The 16390-nt window shown below is 42.2% G+C and overlaps 3 protein-coding genes across 10 annotated transcripts in view; all 3 read left to right on the top strand.

Moving 5' to 3' along the window:
- WDFY3 (WD repeat and FYVE domain containing 3) overlaps positions 1–16390 on the top strand; it is a 339686-nt gene that overhangs the window by 45035 nt on the left and 278261 nt on the right. The window lies entirely within an intron of this gene.
- Positions 9313–11363, top strand: LOC143799229 (uncharacterized). Its single transcript, XM_077281147.1, has 4 exons — positions 9313–9569; positions 9659–10592; positions 11058–11116; positions 11346–11363. The coding sequence occupies exons 1-4, from the start codon at positions 9372–9374 to the stop codon at positions 11361–11363; spliced, it is 1209 nt and encodes a 402-aa protein (XP_077137262.1). The 5' UTR covers positions 9313–9371.
- On the top strand, positions 11295–16049 carry LOC143799212 (uncharacterized). The gene is made up of 3 exons (XM_077281146.1): positions 11295–12185; positions 12264–13538; positions 16012–16049. The coding sequence occupies exons 2-3, from the start codon at positions 12455–12457 to the stop codon at positions 16047–16049; spliced, it is 1122 nt and encodes a 373-aa protein (XP_077137261.1). The 5' UTR covers positions 11295–12185; positions 12264–12454.

Raw genomic sequence — 16390 nt, 5'->3', positions numbered from 1 at the left:
TATCGTGTGGGCACAGTTCCTGTCCCTGCATGCTCATCATGTTGAACCTATAGATCATATTGTGGAATCACTTTCCCTATTATCATGCACATACCGTCATGGCCAAAAGTGTGGGCACCCTTGAAATTGTTCCAGAAATTGTATGTATTTCTCCCAGAGAATTACTGCAATTGCATATATTTTGTTATTTCACCTGTTAATTTTTCTTTGTGTGTATTGGAACAACCCCCCAAAAAACAGAAAAAAGCCAAATTGGACATAAGTTCACACAAAAATGGGCAGGGCAAAATTGTTGTTGTAAAATTGTTAGTAAACAACTTTCAAGCATTTGACATGAAAATCCACTTGAAATCAGATAAAAATGGGACAAGTTGATTTTAATCTTTGTATTGTGGGTCTCTGTGTGTGACACTGAGCACAGAGAACAGAAAGAGGAAAAGAGAACTGTCTGAGGACTGGGGAACCATAATTGTTGAACAGTATCAACAGTCTCAAAGTTACAAGTCCTTCTCCAGAGATCTGGATGTTCTTTTGTTCACAGTGTGCAATATAATCAAGACGTTTAGAACTCCTGGCACTGTAAGCTAATCTCCCTGAATGTGGATGGCAGAGAAAAGTTGCTGAAGGGTTGGAACACAGGCTAGTACGTATAGTGGATAAGAAGCCCTAATCAAGTTCTTAAGAAATTCAAGCTGTCCTGCAGGCTCAGGATGAATCTGTGTCAGCGCGAACAATCCGTTGATATTTGAATGAAATAAAATGCTATGGCAGGAGACCCAGGAGGACCCCACTACTGAAACACGGACAAAAAGCTAGACTGCAGTTTGCCAAAATGTATGCGAGTAAACAAAAATCCTTCCAGAAAAGCGTCTTGTGGACAAATGAGACCAAGATAGAGCTTTTTGATAAAGCACATCATTCTACTGTATAACGAAAATGGAATGAGGCCTACTATAAAAAGAACATAGTACCTACAGTCAAATATGGTGGAGGTTCATAGATGTTCTGAGGTTGTTTTGCTGCCTCTTGCACTGGGTGCCTTGACTGTGTGAAAGGCATCATGAAATCTGAAGATTACCAAAGTAATTTGGGTCGCAATGTAGGGCCCAGTGTCAGAATGCTGGGTTTGCGTCATAGGTCTTCCAGCAGGACAATGACACCAAACATACTTGAAGAAGCTCTCAGAAATTGATTAAAACAAAGTTCTTGAGAGTTCTGAAGTGGTCAGCAATGAGTCCGGATCTAAATCCCATTTAACACCTATGGAGAGATCTTAAAATTGCTGTTGGGAGAAGGCGCCTTCAAATATGAGAGACCCGGAACAGTTTACGAAAGAAGACTGTTCCACAATTCCTGTTGAGAGGTGTAAGAAGCTTGTTGATGGTTATAGGAAGCGATTGATGGCAGTCATTTATTCCAGAGGGTGTGCAACCAAATATTAAGCTGAGTAGTGCCAACAATTCTGTCCAGACCATTTTTGGGGTTTTGTGTGAAAATGTTTCCATTTTTCCTACTTTTTTTTTTTTTTTTTTTTTTTTTTGTTTCTTCTTCAAAAAACACACTCAAAGGAAATACACATGTGTATAACAAAACATGTAACTGCAAACATTTTCTGGAACAATTTGAAGGGTGCTAACACTTTCAGCCATGACTGTATATGTCAAATGTAAGTAAGGTTTTAATCTTATGAACAGGTCCTATCTTGCTCTATGCCTTCAATAAACTGCAGTTAGTTTGGTGAAATCTGATGACCGATCTCCGTTTTAACGTTTGATCGGGAAAAGTGGTGTGCTGTTTGCAGTGGAAAATTACTAAAATAAGAGTAACTTTTTTTCATTGACAGCTATTCAGGCAATTTTCAGTGACAGAACTTAATAAACTCTATTGCACCAGCAGACAGTATGACAATTTGTATGGCAGTGCTGGATTCAGGTAGCCAGAACGAGAAGGGTTCTCGTGTTTTTTCTTAGCATCTGAATGATTTTCTTTTTCTTTTTTTTTTTTGGCTATGCTGTGCTCAATTTGTTTCAAATGTCATTATTCAGAATACTTAAGTGACTTTAGCCAACATGACCGATTTCTCTTTTTTTTTTTTGGTTTATATTTTCAGTCATTTATGCTATTTACTACGGTGGCATGTAAAAGTTTGGGCACCCCTTGGTCAGTTGAATATGAAATGATCTCTAAAAGGCCTAAGGTTAGAGATGACACATTTCCTTTTGTATTTTAGACAAATTTTTTTTTCCATCTTTTAAATTTAAAAAATGACAAACAGGAAAATGGGGCAATGCAAAAGTTTAGGCACTCTTGGAGCTTTGTGTGCTCCAATAACTTTGACCAAGGTTTCAGACCTTTAGTTAGCCTGTTAGGGTTATGGCTTGTTCACTATCATCGATAGGGAAGGCCATGCAAATTTCCCCGCTTTATAAAAACAAGGCCTCCTCTAACCTTGTGCCAAAAAACAGCAGCCATGGTTTCTTTTAACCCCTCTGCCATCTGACAGGATAGTACGTCCGATGTCCGTACCCCTGCTTTGATGTGGGCTCCGGCGGTGAGATAAATGCCGCTGTCAAACTCTGACAGCGGCATTTAACAGGTGCTTCCGGATGGAAATGTTCGCACCAGTGACCCTTGTCACGTGATCGGGGGTCATCGGCGCATCGGCATGACAAGCAGAGGTCTCCTATGGTTGTTGATGTCAAATTGCTATGAGCGCCACCCTGTGGTCGGCACTCTTAGCAATGCTGTAATTCTACTACATAGGAGCGATCTCCGCATCGCTCCTACAGTTGTGGCCTAAAGTATTGACACCCCTGCAATTCTGTCAGATAATACTCAGTTTCTTCCTGAAAATTATTGCAAGCACACATTCTTTGGTATTATCTTCATGTAATTTGTCTTAAATGAAAAAACACAAAAAGAATTGTCCTAAAGCCAAATTGGATATAATTCCACACCAAACATAAAAAAGGGGGTGGACAAAAGTATTGGCACTGTTCAAAAAATCATGTGATGCTTCTCTAATTTGTGTAATTACCAGCACCTGTAACTTACCTGTGGCACCTAACAGGTGTTGGCAATAACTAAATCACACTTGCAGCCAGTTGACATGGATTAAAGATGACTCATCCTCTGTCCTGTGTCCTTGTGTGTACCACATTGAGCATGGAGAAAAGAAAGAAGACCAAAGAACTGTCTGAGGACTTGAGAAACCAAATTGTGAGGAAGCATGAGCAATCTCAAGGCTACAAGTCCATCTCCAAAGACCTGAATGTTCCTGTGTCTACCGTGCGCAGTGTCATCAAGAAGTTTAAAGCCCATGGCACTGTGGCTAACCTCCCTAGATGTGGACGGAAAATAAAAATTGACAAGAGATTTCAACGCAAGATTGTACGAATGTTGGATAAAGAACCTCGACTAACATCCAAACAAGTTCAAGCTGCCCTGCAGTCCGAGGGTACAACAGTGTCAACCCCTACTATCCGTCGGCGTCTGAATGAAAAGGGACTCTATGGTAGGAGACCCAGGAAGACCCCACTTCTTACCCCGAGACATAAAAAAGCCAGGCTGGAGTTTGCCAACTTACCTGAAAAGCCTAAAACGTTTTGGAAGAATGTTCTCTGGTCAGATGAGACAAAAGTAGAGCTTTTTGGGCAAAGGCATCAACATAGTTTACAGGAGAAAAAAAGAGGCATTCAAAGAAAAGAACATGGTCCCTACAGTCAAACATGGCGGAGATTCCCTGATATTTTGGGGTTGCTTTGCTGCCTCTGGCACTGGACTGCTTGACTGTGTGCATGGCATTATGAAGTCTGAAGACTACCAACAAATTTTGCAGCATAATGTAGGGCCCAGTGTGAGAAAGCTGGGTCTCCCTCAGAGGTCATGGGTCTTCCAGCAGGACAATGACCCAAAACACACTTCAAAAAGCACTAGAAAATGGTTTGAGAGAAAGCACTGGAGACTTCTAAGGTGGCCAGCAATGAGTCCAGACCTGAATCCCATAGAACACCTGTGGAGAGATCTAAAAATGGCAGTTTGGAGAAGGCACCCTTCAAATATCAGGGACCTGGAGCAGTTTGCCAAAGAAGAATGGTCTAAAATTCCAGCAGAGCATTGTAAGAAACTCATTGATGGTTACCAGAAGCGGTTGGTCGCAGTTATTTTGGCTAAAGGTTGTGCAACCAAGTATTAGGCTGAGGGTGCCAATACTTTTGTCTGGCCCATTTTTGGAGTTTTGTGTGAAATGATCAATGTTTTGCTTTTTGCTTCATTCTCTTTTGTGTTTTTTCACTTCAGACAAATTAAATGAAGATAATAATACCAAAGAATTTGTGTTTGCAATAATTTTCAGGAAGAAACTGAGTATCATCTGACAGAATTGCAGGGGTGTCAATACTTTTGGCCACAACTGTATGTAGCAGAGCCGATCAGGCTATGCCAGCTTCTACCTCTCATAGAGGCTATTGAAGCATGGCAAAAGTAAAAAAAAATAAATAAAACATTTTAAATATGAAAAAAAATATATATATCTAAAAGTTCAAATCACCCCCCTTTCAAAATAAAACAATAAAAAAATCTAACCTACACATATTTGGTATTGCTGCGTTCAGAATCGCCTGATCTATCAATAAAAAAAAAAGTATTAACCTGATCGCTAAACAGCTTAGCAATACAAAAAAATTAAAAACACCAGAATTACGTTTTTTTTGTTGCCGTGACATTGCATTAAAATGCAATAACGGGCAATCGAAAGATCGTATCTGCACCAAAATGGTATCAATAAAAACGCCAGCTCGTCACGCAAAAAATAAACCTTCACCTGACCCCAGATCACTAAAAAAGGAGACGCTACGGGTAGCGGAAAACTGCACAATTTTTTTTTTTTTCACAACTTAGATAAAAAATAACCTAGACATGTTTGGTGTCTATGAACTTGTAATGACCTGGAGAATCATAATGGCAGGTCAATTTTAACATTTAGTGAACCTAGCAATAAAGACAAACACAAAAAATGCGTGGGATTCCACTTTTTATGCAATTTCACCACACTTGGAATTTTTTTCCCGTTTTTTAGTATATAACATGGTAAAACCAATGATATCGTTCAAAAGTACCACTTGTCCTGCAAAAAGTTAGCCCTCACATGGTCATATTGACCTAAAAATTAAAAAGTTATGGCTCTGGGAAGGAGGGGAGCGAAAAATGAATATACCCCGGGTCATGAAGGGGTTAAAATGTATTATCTTGCTGGTGCACTGCATAAATGTAGCAAGTCTTCAAATGTTTAAAGGGAATCAGTCAGCTGATTTTTGCTATGTAATATGATGTAGGCTGTAAGATCCTGATTCCAGTGATGTGTTTGATACTAGCCTGTGTGTTGCGGTTTCATTAAAGTCAGTGTTTTATCAGCAAGATATTCACTACAGGACAAGGTGTCTCGTGCCTCCTAGTCAACTGCTGTGTAACTCCGCCCCCATCACTGATGAACAGCTTTTTGTCCATGTATAGTGTACACAGAAATCAGCCAATCAGTGGTGTGGGCGGGGTTATGCAGAGCTCTGCATTCTGAGCACTACTAAATCTGCAGCATTGTCTCAATGACAGCAAGCAGATCAATACATTGCTAGGATCAGTATCTCCGCACCTACATTATCCGGCGCTCAGATTAGCAAAAACCTTTTGACAGATTCCTTTAACTGTAGTCAGAATATTTTTCTATACCATAAACTTTTGTAACTGAATGTCATTTTCTGTTTATGCTGTTTATGATCTAATTTTCTACATACAGAATGTAAAATAAACTACAGAGGAAGGTTGGGCACTTGGCCTTTCTATCTTGATCCCATCAGCAGCTTTGTTCCGGCATCTTGATACTTTTTATTAAACAGGATGCGCGGTGCGTAGAAAGAACCTTCCTGAAATCATGCAGTTTGACAGCTCCCGGCGTGCTTGCAAATGAAACATGTACTTTTCATGCTCTGTTTGGCTCCTTCCCCCTAGTAGACTTATAAAAATACCTTTTACTTTATGATTGATGATCTCTGAAGGAGCGAACAGCAAGGTGTAAGAATAACCACAGAGCACCTCGACTTTATCTAAAACTTCTTAATTGCTGTAACACTATGAACTGCCTTTCCATTTCCAGTCATGGAGTCATGTAAACAATCAGCTGAAAAATTGATAGGGGGTCATCTGTGAAGCTGAGCATGACCCTGACTAAAGGCAATTGGTTGTAACATTAACCCTTTCGCTACCAAGGGGATTCAACATTTTGCGCCTCTGGCACTGCTCCTCCTTTTTTTTTTTCTTCCAATTTTGTCATGTACAAATGACACCTAATTTACTAAATAATTGATATTAACCCACCGAAAAAAGTAAAAAAAAATAAATAAAAAATAAATATAGAAGCATTTCACAACATATATTTCAACTTGTTTTCATGTCTGCAAGCCTCGCTTCCCTCTCCTCAGAAAGTGCATTGGCCCTTGAGGAAGCAGCTGCTGTTCTCATGTGTGTCAGCCTTGTTTCTTAGTCTTCACATTTTTCATTGGCCCGTAGTGCAGTTTTTCTTTTCGCATCAGCTGACTTTCGTGCCATTCCCGTGGAATTCCTTTTCTTATGAGGCATTATTGTGGTAAAAATAGTCTGTAACTGGCAGTTTCTATATCCTCTCACATAGAGGTAATGTGACTGACATCAGCCTTTCCACCAACACACCCTAACTGACATGCTATTTCCTCACACAAGCTTTGTTATACTGAGAATGTCCTTTGTTGCCTATATTAACCAATCAGAGCTCAGATTAATTAACTGTAGCAAAATAGAAGCTGAGCTGTGATTGGTTGCTATTGGCAGCCTGATAAATCCCAGCCAACAGAAAGCCCTCCCCCCTGGCAGTATATATTAGCTCACACATACACATAATAGACAGGTCATGTGACTGACAGCTGCCGTATTTCCTATATGGTACTTTTGTTGCTCTTGTAGTTTGTCTGCTTATTAATCAGATTTTTATTTTTGAAGGATACCAGACTTGTGTGTGTTTTAGGGCGAGTTTCATGTGTCTAGTTGTGTGTGTTGAGTTGCGTGTGGCGACATGTATGTAGCGACTTTTGTGAGATGAGTTTCGTGTGGCGACGTGTGTAGCAACTTTTTGTGTGTCACGTTGCATGTGACAGGTTAGTGTGGCGAGTTTTGCGAGTTTTATGTGTGGTGCGTTTTGAGTAGGTGCAAGTTTTGTGTGAGGCAACTTCTGCATGTGTTTCAACTTTTGTGCATGTGGCAATTTTTCCGCGTGTGCAAGTTTTGTGTGTGGCGAGTTTTCCATGAGGTGAGTTTTGCACGTGTGGCGAGTTCTGCGTGAGCCTAGTTTTGCATGAGGTGAGTTTTGCACGTGTGGCGAGTTTTCCATGAGGTGAGTTTTGCATGAGGTGAGTTTTGCATGTGGCGAATTTTGTGCGTGGCGAGTTTTGAGCGGCGACTTTTGTGTTTCGACTTTTATGTGGCGAGGTTGGTGTATGTGTGGTGAAATGTGTGCTGAGGGTGGTATATGTGTTCGAGCACGTGGTAGTGTGTGGCGCATTTTGTGTGTGTGTTCATATCCCAGTGTGTGGTGAGTATCCCATGTCGGGGCCCCACCTTAGCAACTGTACAGTATATACTCTTTGTCGCCATCGCTCTCATTCTTTAAGTCCCCCTTGTTCACATCTGGCAGCTGTCAATTTGCCTCCAACACTTTTCCCTTCACTTTTTCCCCATTATGTAGATAGGGGCAAAATTGTTTGGTGAATTGGAACGCACAGGGTTAAAATTTCACCTCACAACATAGCCTATCACGCTCTTGGGGTCCAGACGTGTGACTGTGCAAAATTTTGTGGCTGTAGCTGCGACAGTGCAGATGCCAATCCCGGACATACACTCGGCACATGATACGTAAGGACACCTTCATGTCATTTTGCATAAGGGTGATTCTTTTTTTGTAAAGCAAAAATGCATAAAAATTGATATTGGAGACTAAAAGAAAATTAGATACTGCATCTCTTTTTAAAATAAGATTGTCATGTGCTGAGTCTATGCATAAACCATAGGCCGATGTCTACATCTTTATATAATCGTCAGAACTGGAGACAACAATCTGGTTTTAGCCCGGAAAATCAAATCTCGAATGTGTCAGTTTGTGTAGCAGTAACCTTGGAACTTCACCTTTTACGTCTCCATTATGGTTCTGAGTTTGTTTTTGTGTGGTTTATTTTTTTTTTTTTCATGATACATTGCTTTTTACCTTAATTGTAAGTTTAGATTGATTGATTGTTTTTTTAAATTACTAAACAAACTGAAATGCTTAATAAAAAAAATTGAGAAAAATTATACACTTTTCAAATGCTTTGTTGTATGTTCTTTAAAAATCATCCCACACAGAATGGTTAATAGTCAATATTTTTAAATGTTCTTTTATTCAGTCGTCATGACAGCACTAACGAGAGAGGGGATCCGCCCTTCAGGGACAGGAAACCTACAGAGATAAAAGGGCGGCACCTCTCTCCCGCATCAGTTGGTTTCCTGTCCCTGACAGGGGACTCTACAGAGGCCTTTAGAAGAAAGGCGAAGAAGGAAGTTTTTACCCAGGTCCGACTCACCGATCCTGGAGGCGGGATGGCCCCTTCCCCGGTGTTGATCGCGACGCTGGAAGTGCCGCACCGCAGAGGGCTGTGGGGGTAGGCAGCAGCACGGCAGAAGCAGCCTTCAGGGGGAGTGCTGTCTCGAGCGGTGTCCCATCGCCAGGTACAGGTAAGTACTATGTGGGAGGCCCTCCTGAACTGCGAACGCCGTCGGTAATTTAGGTACTCCTCTGGTGGTGGTCCCCTTGGCGGGCACATCGCTTCGGCGACATGAGAGAGAACGGTGCCCTTGCGGTCGGCTCTGGTATACGGCAGCCCTAGCGTTTCCCCTCTGGCACCGGCGTTCTAGGCGGCACAGGCGCTGCGTTCGGCGTCCCGGAAGCAACGCACCGGAGGTGACGCGTGTGAAGGGGCGGGGCTTAGTGCGGTAGCATGCGATGACGCCCGGCGCAGGCGCAGTGCGTCTCATCGGTGAAAAAACATGGCGGCGCCCGTCGGTCTCCCCTGAATAGACTGCGTGGAGTTTTTTCATTTGGAAGTTGCGGCGGTGCTTCCTGGCTGACAGTGTGAGTGCCATTGGCGGGGGTCTCGGGGGGGGGGGGGGGGAGGAGGGGCCTCCCACATGCCGTATTGTACCAGGCAGTTCACCAGGATTGGCCGGCTGTCCCCCATCTGGGGGAGGTACCTTGAGGGGGCCGGCTACTTAATGATTCAGTGGTGGCTTCCTCATGCTTCATATCCATTGTTACAATGGAGTCTCAGGAGCAGGATCCGTTGCCTTCTGAGCAACAGTGTCAACCCCTGGAGAAGCCCCATGCAGCAAACACCCAGCGACGTTCTAGTGGCAGTAGTCGTCCTGGAGGTAGAGCTGATCAATCTTCTAAAGCCGGAAAGTCCTCAAACCGGATGGATATTGCTTCGGTGGAGAGGGTCCCCCCGCAATCTTCGGTACCACTCAGACACTATAGGGGTAAGTGATCCTCGTGAAAGTTCACTTAGTGATTTGTGTCTCCCCTTATTTCCCTTTCTCACATCAGGGAAAAAAGCGGTCCTCTAAGTCCAAGCACAAGGAATGTGCAGAATGTGGTATTCCTCTCCCAGACGAATACGTTAAAAAACTATGTGGTCCGTGTATCCAGCGTCTAATAGCGGAGGAGACACCAGATTTCGCTACTAGTCTAAGACAAATTGTTAGACAAGAGATTAGAAGTTCTTCAAGATCTCAATCTCCGAGTAGGGGGTCTAAAATAATAGACCCTGGATCCCCAAGTTCACGTGAGGACAGTGACTTAGGAGATCTAAAGTCAGAAGCTTCTCACACATCGGTATCCTCCTCGGACACTGACTACGGACATTCTTGTTTTTCTTTTGACCGGATAGACCGCCTCGTAAAAGCGGTAAATAACACAATTGGAATTGAGCAGACGCCGCCAGAAAAATCCATGCAAGATGTCATGTTCAAAGGTCTGGACCGTAAATCCCGCCGATGCTTTCCGGTGGTAGAGAAAGTTAGCGCCCTAATTTCCAGAGAATGGAAAAAAACGGAAAGGAAAGGTTCTCTTCCTCCATCCTTTAAACGGAAGTATCCATTCGAAGAGTCTGCATCGGCGACGTGGGATAAAGCCCCGAAGCTCGATGCAGCTGTAGCCAAGGCTTCCAAAAAATCCTCTCTACCGTTTGAGGATCTGGGGACTTTAAAAGACCCACTGGACAGGAGGGCAGATGTGTTTCTCAAGGGAGCCTGGGAAACTTCAGCAGGGGCTCTTAGACCATCAATTGCTGCCACCTGCACAGCACGCTCTATGATGGTGTGGATGGATAGCCTGGAGGATCAGCTGAAAAACAAAACCCCGAGAGACGAAATGTTATCCTCCCTCTCTATGATTCAGGGCGCTGCGGTGTATCTGGCTGATGCTTCGGCGGACTCGGTCAAGTTGGCAGCCAGGTCGGCCGCTCTTTCTAATTCAGCCCGTAGAGCAATCTGGCTGAAATGTTGGCAAGGGGACATGCAGGCCAGATCTAAATTATGCAACATTCCGTGCGAAGGGGCGCACTTATTCGGTCCAGTGTTAGACGAATTATTGGAAAAAGTGGGGGATAGTAAGAAACGTTTTCCCTACCTTGGTAGACCCTCTTACAGGCGTGGCACTAATAGGAGGTGGTTTGACCGAACAAGATCAAATAGAGATAAACCCAGATATGACGCCAATAAAAAGAAAGGTAGAGGCTATATGTTTAATTCCTTTCGAGACAACAGGAAGCCACAATGACTGGCGGACCGGGTAGGAGGCAGGCTTCTAGCCTTCTATCCGGAGTGGCGCAATATCTCCAATAGCCCGTGGGTCCTGAATATTATTGAAGTTGGACTAAAATTTGACTTTCAGATCATGCCTAAGGACAGATTTCTTATAACACCGATACGTTCTTCTCCCGCAGAACAGCTGGCGTTAGAGACCGAGCTCCAGGATCTCCAACAGAAAGGCGTTTTGGTGGAGGTTCCGGAAGTACAAAGGGGTAAAGGATTCTATTCTCCCCTCTTTTTGATTAAAAAACCGGATAATACCTTTCGCACAATCATAAACCTTAAGGGCCTAAATAGGTTTTTGTGCATCCCGTCATTTAAAATGGAGTCGGTCAAAACCGCAATAAAGTTATTGTTTGACAGATGTTTTATGGTCGTCTTAGATCTTAAAGACGCATATTATCATGTCCCCATACACGTAGACCACCAGCGTTATTTAAGAGTTGCAGTCCTTTTAGGGGAATCAGTCAAACACTTCCAATACAGAGCACTTCCCTTTGGTGTTGCAGTGGCCCCTCGGGTGTTAACGAAGATAATGGTAGAGGTTATGGCACATCTCCATGAGCAAGATATTCTCATAGTTCCATATCTGGATGACCTATTAATAATAGGTAATTCTGAATCACACTGCACGTCCCAACTACACAAAGTAATTGCAGCCTTGCAAAGGTTGGGGTGGATAATTAATTTTAAAAAATCGCGGTTGCAGCCTCTAGAGGTTCAAGAATTCCTGGGTCTCATATTGGACTCAAAGTTACAGGAATGCCGTCTACCTGTCGTTAAGTTGGAAAAAATCCAACGACAGATACTTAGAGTGATTCATAATCCGTTAATAACATTGAGGGGAGCAATGTCACTGTTAGGCTCACTCACGTCCTGTATCCCGGCAGTACTTTGGGCCCAGTACCACACCAGAGTCCTACAGTGGGAGGTTTTGTACAACACTCGTCTGTTAGGGGGTCGCTTGGATAGTTCTTTTTCCTTGTCTGATTCCACTATTCAGTCCTTACGTTGGTGGTTACACACTCCAAACCTACGTAATGGGGTTCCCTGGATAAACCACATATCGCGTGTAATAACCACAGATGCTAGTCCCACGGGATGGGGGGCGCATATGGGCGAATTGTGGGTCCAGGGGGTCTGGTCACACTCCGAACAGAATGTCATCTAACCTTAAAGAATTATTAGCCGTAGAGCGAGCTCTGAGCCATTTCCTTATATCCTTGCAGGGCCATCACGTCAGGCTATTCTCAGACAATCAGGTAACGGTAGCTTACATTAACCACCAAGGGGGAACCCGATCGAGATCTTTAATGGAGGTATCGGGTCGTATCTTACAGATAGCCGAAAATCATCTACGGTCGCTCACTTCACTGCATATAAAAGGGAAACACAACGTCGTAGCCGACTTTCTAAGTCGCAGGAAGCTCGGGCAAGGAGATTGGGTGCTCAATCAGGTCATCTTCGATCAGATCACCCATCGTTGGGGGTGCCCACAGATAGACCTCTTCGCCAACAAAGAAAACAAAAAATGTCGTCGGTTTTGTTCCCTAAACCCCAGAGACAATCCGGAGGCGGTGGATGCCCTCCTAATTTCTTGGCACTTCAAAATAGCCTACGCCTTTCCCCCGTTGAACTTGATCCCGATTGTTCTAAGGAAGATTCGGGAGGACAAAGCTCATGTAATTCTGATAGCGCCGTTCTGGCCCAAGAGGCCGTGGTTTCCTTGGCTGAGGAAAATGTCCATTTCTCAACCGTGGATTCTCCCAGAGCTCCCAGACCTCCTTTCACAGGGTCCAATTCTCCATCCACAAGTGGCCAATTTACACTTGACGGCGTGGGATTTGAAGGGTCATTACTAAAGAAAAAGGGATTTTCAGATGGACTCATTAACACTCTATTAAAGAGCAGAAAAAATTCCACGACAAACATTTATGTTAGAATCTGGAGAAAATTCATGTCGGTTTCAGGATCAGTGATGGGTCAGAAAGCTAATATTCCTAAAATCTTGGAGTTCCTGCAGAGAGGTCTAGAGATGGGGCTAGCTACAAGCACCCTTAGGGTCCAGGTGTCAGCCTTAGGTGCATTGTATAATTGTGGGTTAGCTAAAAATTATTGGATTGCTCGTTTTATTAAAGCGGCAGCTAGGTCAAGACCCATCGTTAAGGAAAGACTAGCCCCATGGGACTTAAACCTGGTCCTCTCAGCGTTAACGGAACCCCCCTTTGAGCCTTTAGAATCTGCTTCTATAAAGATCCTGTCCTTAAAAACAGCTCTCTTGGTTGCTCTTACGTCGGCTAGGAGAGTTAGTGATTTACAGGCCCTCTCTAGACTGACTCCATATATGCAGATTAGAGAAGATAGGGTAGTATTAAGAACCGATCCCCTCTATCTTCCGAAGGTAGCATCAAAGTTCCACAGGCTTCAGGAGATAAATCTCCCCACTTTTTGTCCTAATCCTAAAAACCCAAAGGAACTCAAGCTCCATACATTAGATGTCAAAAGATGCCTTCTTAAATATATTTCTTTAACAGATCCCTGGAAAAAAGATAATTCCTTGTTTATATCCTATCAGGGAGTCAGGAAAGGATTTAGAGTCTCCAAGAACACCTTAGGTAGATGGATTAGGGAGGCAATTTCTTTGGCTTATTCAGCAGGTGGCCTACAAGTCCCGGAAGGCGTAAGAGCTCATTCCACCCGTGCCATGGCGACTTCCTGGGCGGAGAGGTCAGAGGTGTCGATTGAGGATATATGTAAGGCGGCCACATGGTCATCTCCGTCTACTTTCTTTAATCATTATAGATTAGATCTTGGTGGCTCCAGCGATCTCACATTTGGTAGAAGGGTGCTGGAAGCAGTAGTCCCGCCCTAATACTCTTTTCTCTGTAATTCTCTCGTTAGTGCTGTCATGACGACTGAATAAATACTCAAGCTACTTACCAGGTAGCGGTGTTTTTCAGGAGTCCATGACAGCACTCCTATATTCCCTCCCTTTTCCACTGGTATGGCTTTCACCACATTAAGTATATTTTTATATATAAATTTTCTAAAATTTTAGTCACAAGGTGAATTGTGTTAGATATTTATGTGTTACTAATCAATGGAGGTCCTCTCATGCTCTGTAATCCAACTGATGCGGGAGAGAGGTGCCGCCCTTTTATCTCTGTAGGTTTCCTGTCCCTGAAGGGCGGATCCCCTCTCTCAAAGTGCTGTCATGGACTCCTGAAAAACACCGCTACCTGGTAAGTAGCTTGAGTATTTTTTTTCCTTGGTACATCGTACGGTATATACATTGTTAGCAGCAATTTTTCAACTTTTCAGGGAACTTTGAGAAGTCTATTCCCCCCCCCCTATTCATGTGAATAGGCTGTGATGTTATTGAGTGCATTTATCAATAAATTTCCGTCATTAGTTTCACATATTGTAGTTTTTTTTTCATATCACTTTTTTTCTTTTTACACTTATTCACTTTTGACATACATTTCAATTTCATCAATTTGTTTGATTTATCTGATGTACGTCTTTGCACTGTCCCATTATAAATGCCCCTCTACAACCTGTCTTGGACATCCTACTATATTTCATATCGTTTCATCGTAATTCCTTCTATTCTGCTTCACTCCACCCACTTCTTGTTGTTACTCTAGGCCCTTTCCTATACAACATGGTTGTACCCTTGGCCTCTTCAAAAATGGTTGCTGATGTGCGCATGCACACTGTGATCCAGAGCCATGTTGCTTCATATAGGTGTATATATATGACTGATGTTTCCGGGTCATGGGTCACCTCACATGTGCACGACGCGTTGACTTCCATTACGGAAGCACACCCGTGTGGATCTCTGGACACATCCGCTTAACTAACACCATCTGGCATATATATATATCTATGACAGGTCAATAGTAAAGGCACATCCCCTTGAGAAAGCACCTGTGCGAAACGCGCGTCGGGGCATTATAATCTTTGTTACTATGGGTAAGCTTATTTACTAGTATTAACTTGTACATTTACTCATGAAACATGAATACTTAAGGAGTCTTTATTCTATATTTGTTTGTTGCACTATATGACCTTCTCAGGTTTATGGCATTGCTTCCTATACTACCATAACCTCTTCTTGTGTATGTATGGGTCTATCAGAATATTCACTCTTTACAATATCTGCTCCGTAGAAGCTTATGGCACGTGTGTGTATATGTGTGTGTATATATATATATATATATATGTATATGTGATATATGTGTGTGTGTGTATATATATATATATATATATATATATATATATATATATATATATATATATATATATATATATATATATATATATATATATATATATATATATGTATATATATATAATACATTTTTGTTTTTTCAGATGTGATTACGCTTTCTCCATGCTCTATACACTGGACAATGATGTTTCTCCATTCTCATGTTCTTCTTTACAAGCCCACAATATTTTGTATGCTAGGTATTTTTAATAATTTTAATAAATATATGTTTTAAAACCTCTCTGTGGTTTCACACGTTTTTGTCAGTATGTGGTACTCCACCCTTTTACTCTTTTCTTAAAATTGAGGAATGCCTAAATTGCTTATGTTCCTGACCTTGTTATATAATTTGTGCTCTTTAAATATTTTGATTGAATTCTCTATGTTGTCATTGTGCTTGACACTAAAGCAGTCACACAATGGGTTTTCCCAAATTTGAACCGTTTTCCATTTGATTGCTGAAAATGTTAATTTTCTCAAACCACTCGGAGCAATTCTACATCATCCACTTGTAAAACCCTGCACATGGCTGTGTACACATTGGCTGATCATGCTTGTTGCATTGATGTTTACATTTGTTAATTATGTCAACCAAATATTGATTTTGTGTTCCACATTTTTTGTGCATGAACCCACCACATCTAGCAATCTTCACTTCATGTACATTAATAATTTATAATGTATTATTCTCATCGTAGTGGAAGTTAATATGTTAAAACTGTGTTCAAGACAAATCCTAGTTTAAACAGTCTTGTCTCTAGTCCTTAGCATAGTAATCATGGCCACGCTAATGTACCTTCCATATCCTCCATTAGGGCAAATGGATGTCATGGTGGAGGAGTCTCCTACTTAAGGGAGCCGCTCTCATTCTGTCAGACTTGGGTGTTTATTACATGAATGGCCAGCTATCAGATTGCCTGCCACCTGACTATGGCCACTGATCTGAAATATCTGGCTCTCTGCAGCTTTCCAGGCAGAATGAGTTGTTTCCTGGGATAGGTGTGCACATGCTGACAGCTAAAACTACCCCTTTGGCCATATTTATCATTGTTTTACCAAAATTGATTATATTGTGTTGCAAAATTACTTATTTAATGTTTTCATTATGCTAACATGTAAACCCATCCAAAATAGTATCAGGAGATCCAAAGGTCACCAACTAATAATAGTAGTAGTAATCATATAATATTATGG

This window comes from Ranitomeya variabilis, chromosome 1 (genome assembly GCF_051348905.1).
Source record: "Ranitomeya variabilis isolate aRanVar5 chromosome 1, aRanVar5.hap1, whole genome shotgun sequence".
In the NCBI taxonomy this organism is placed as follows: Eukaryota; Metazoa; Chordata; class Amphibia; order Anura; family Dendrobatidae; genus Ranitomeya; species Ranitomeya variabilis.
This window is presented reverse-complemented; position numbering and strand designations above follow the sequence as displayed.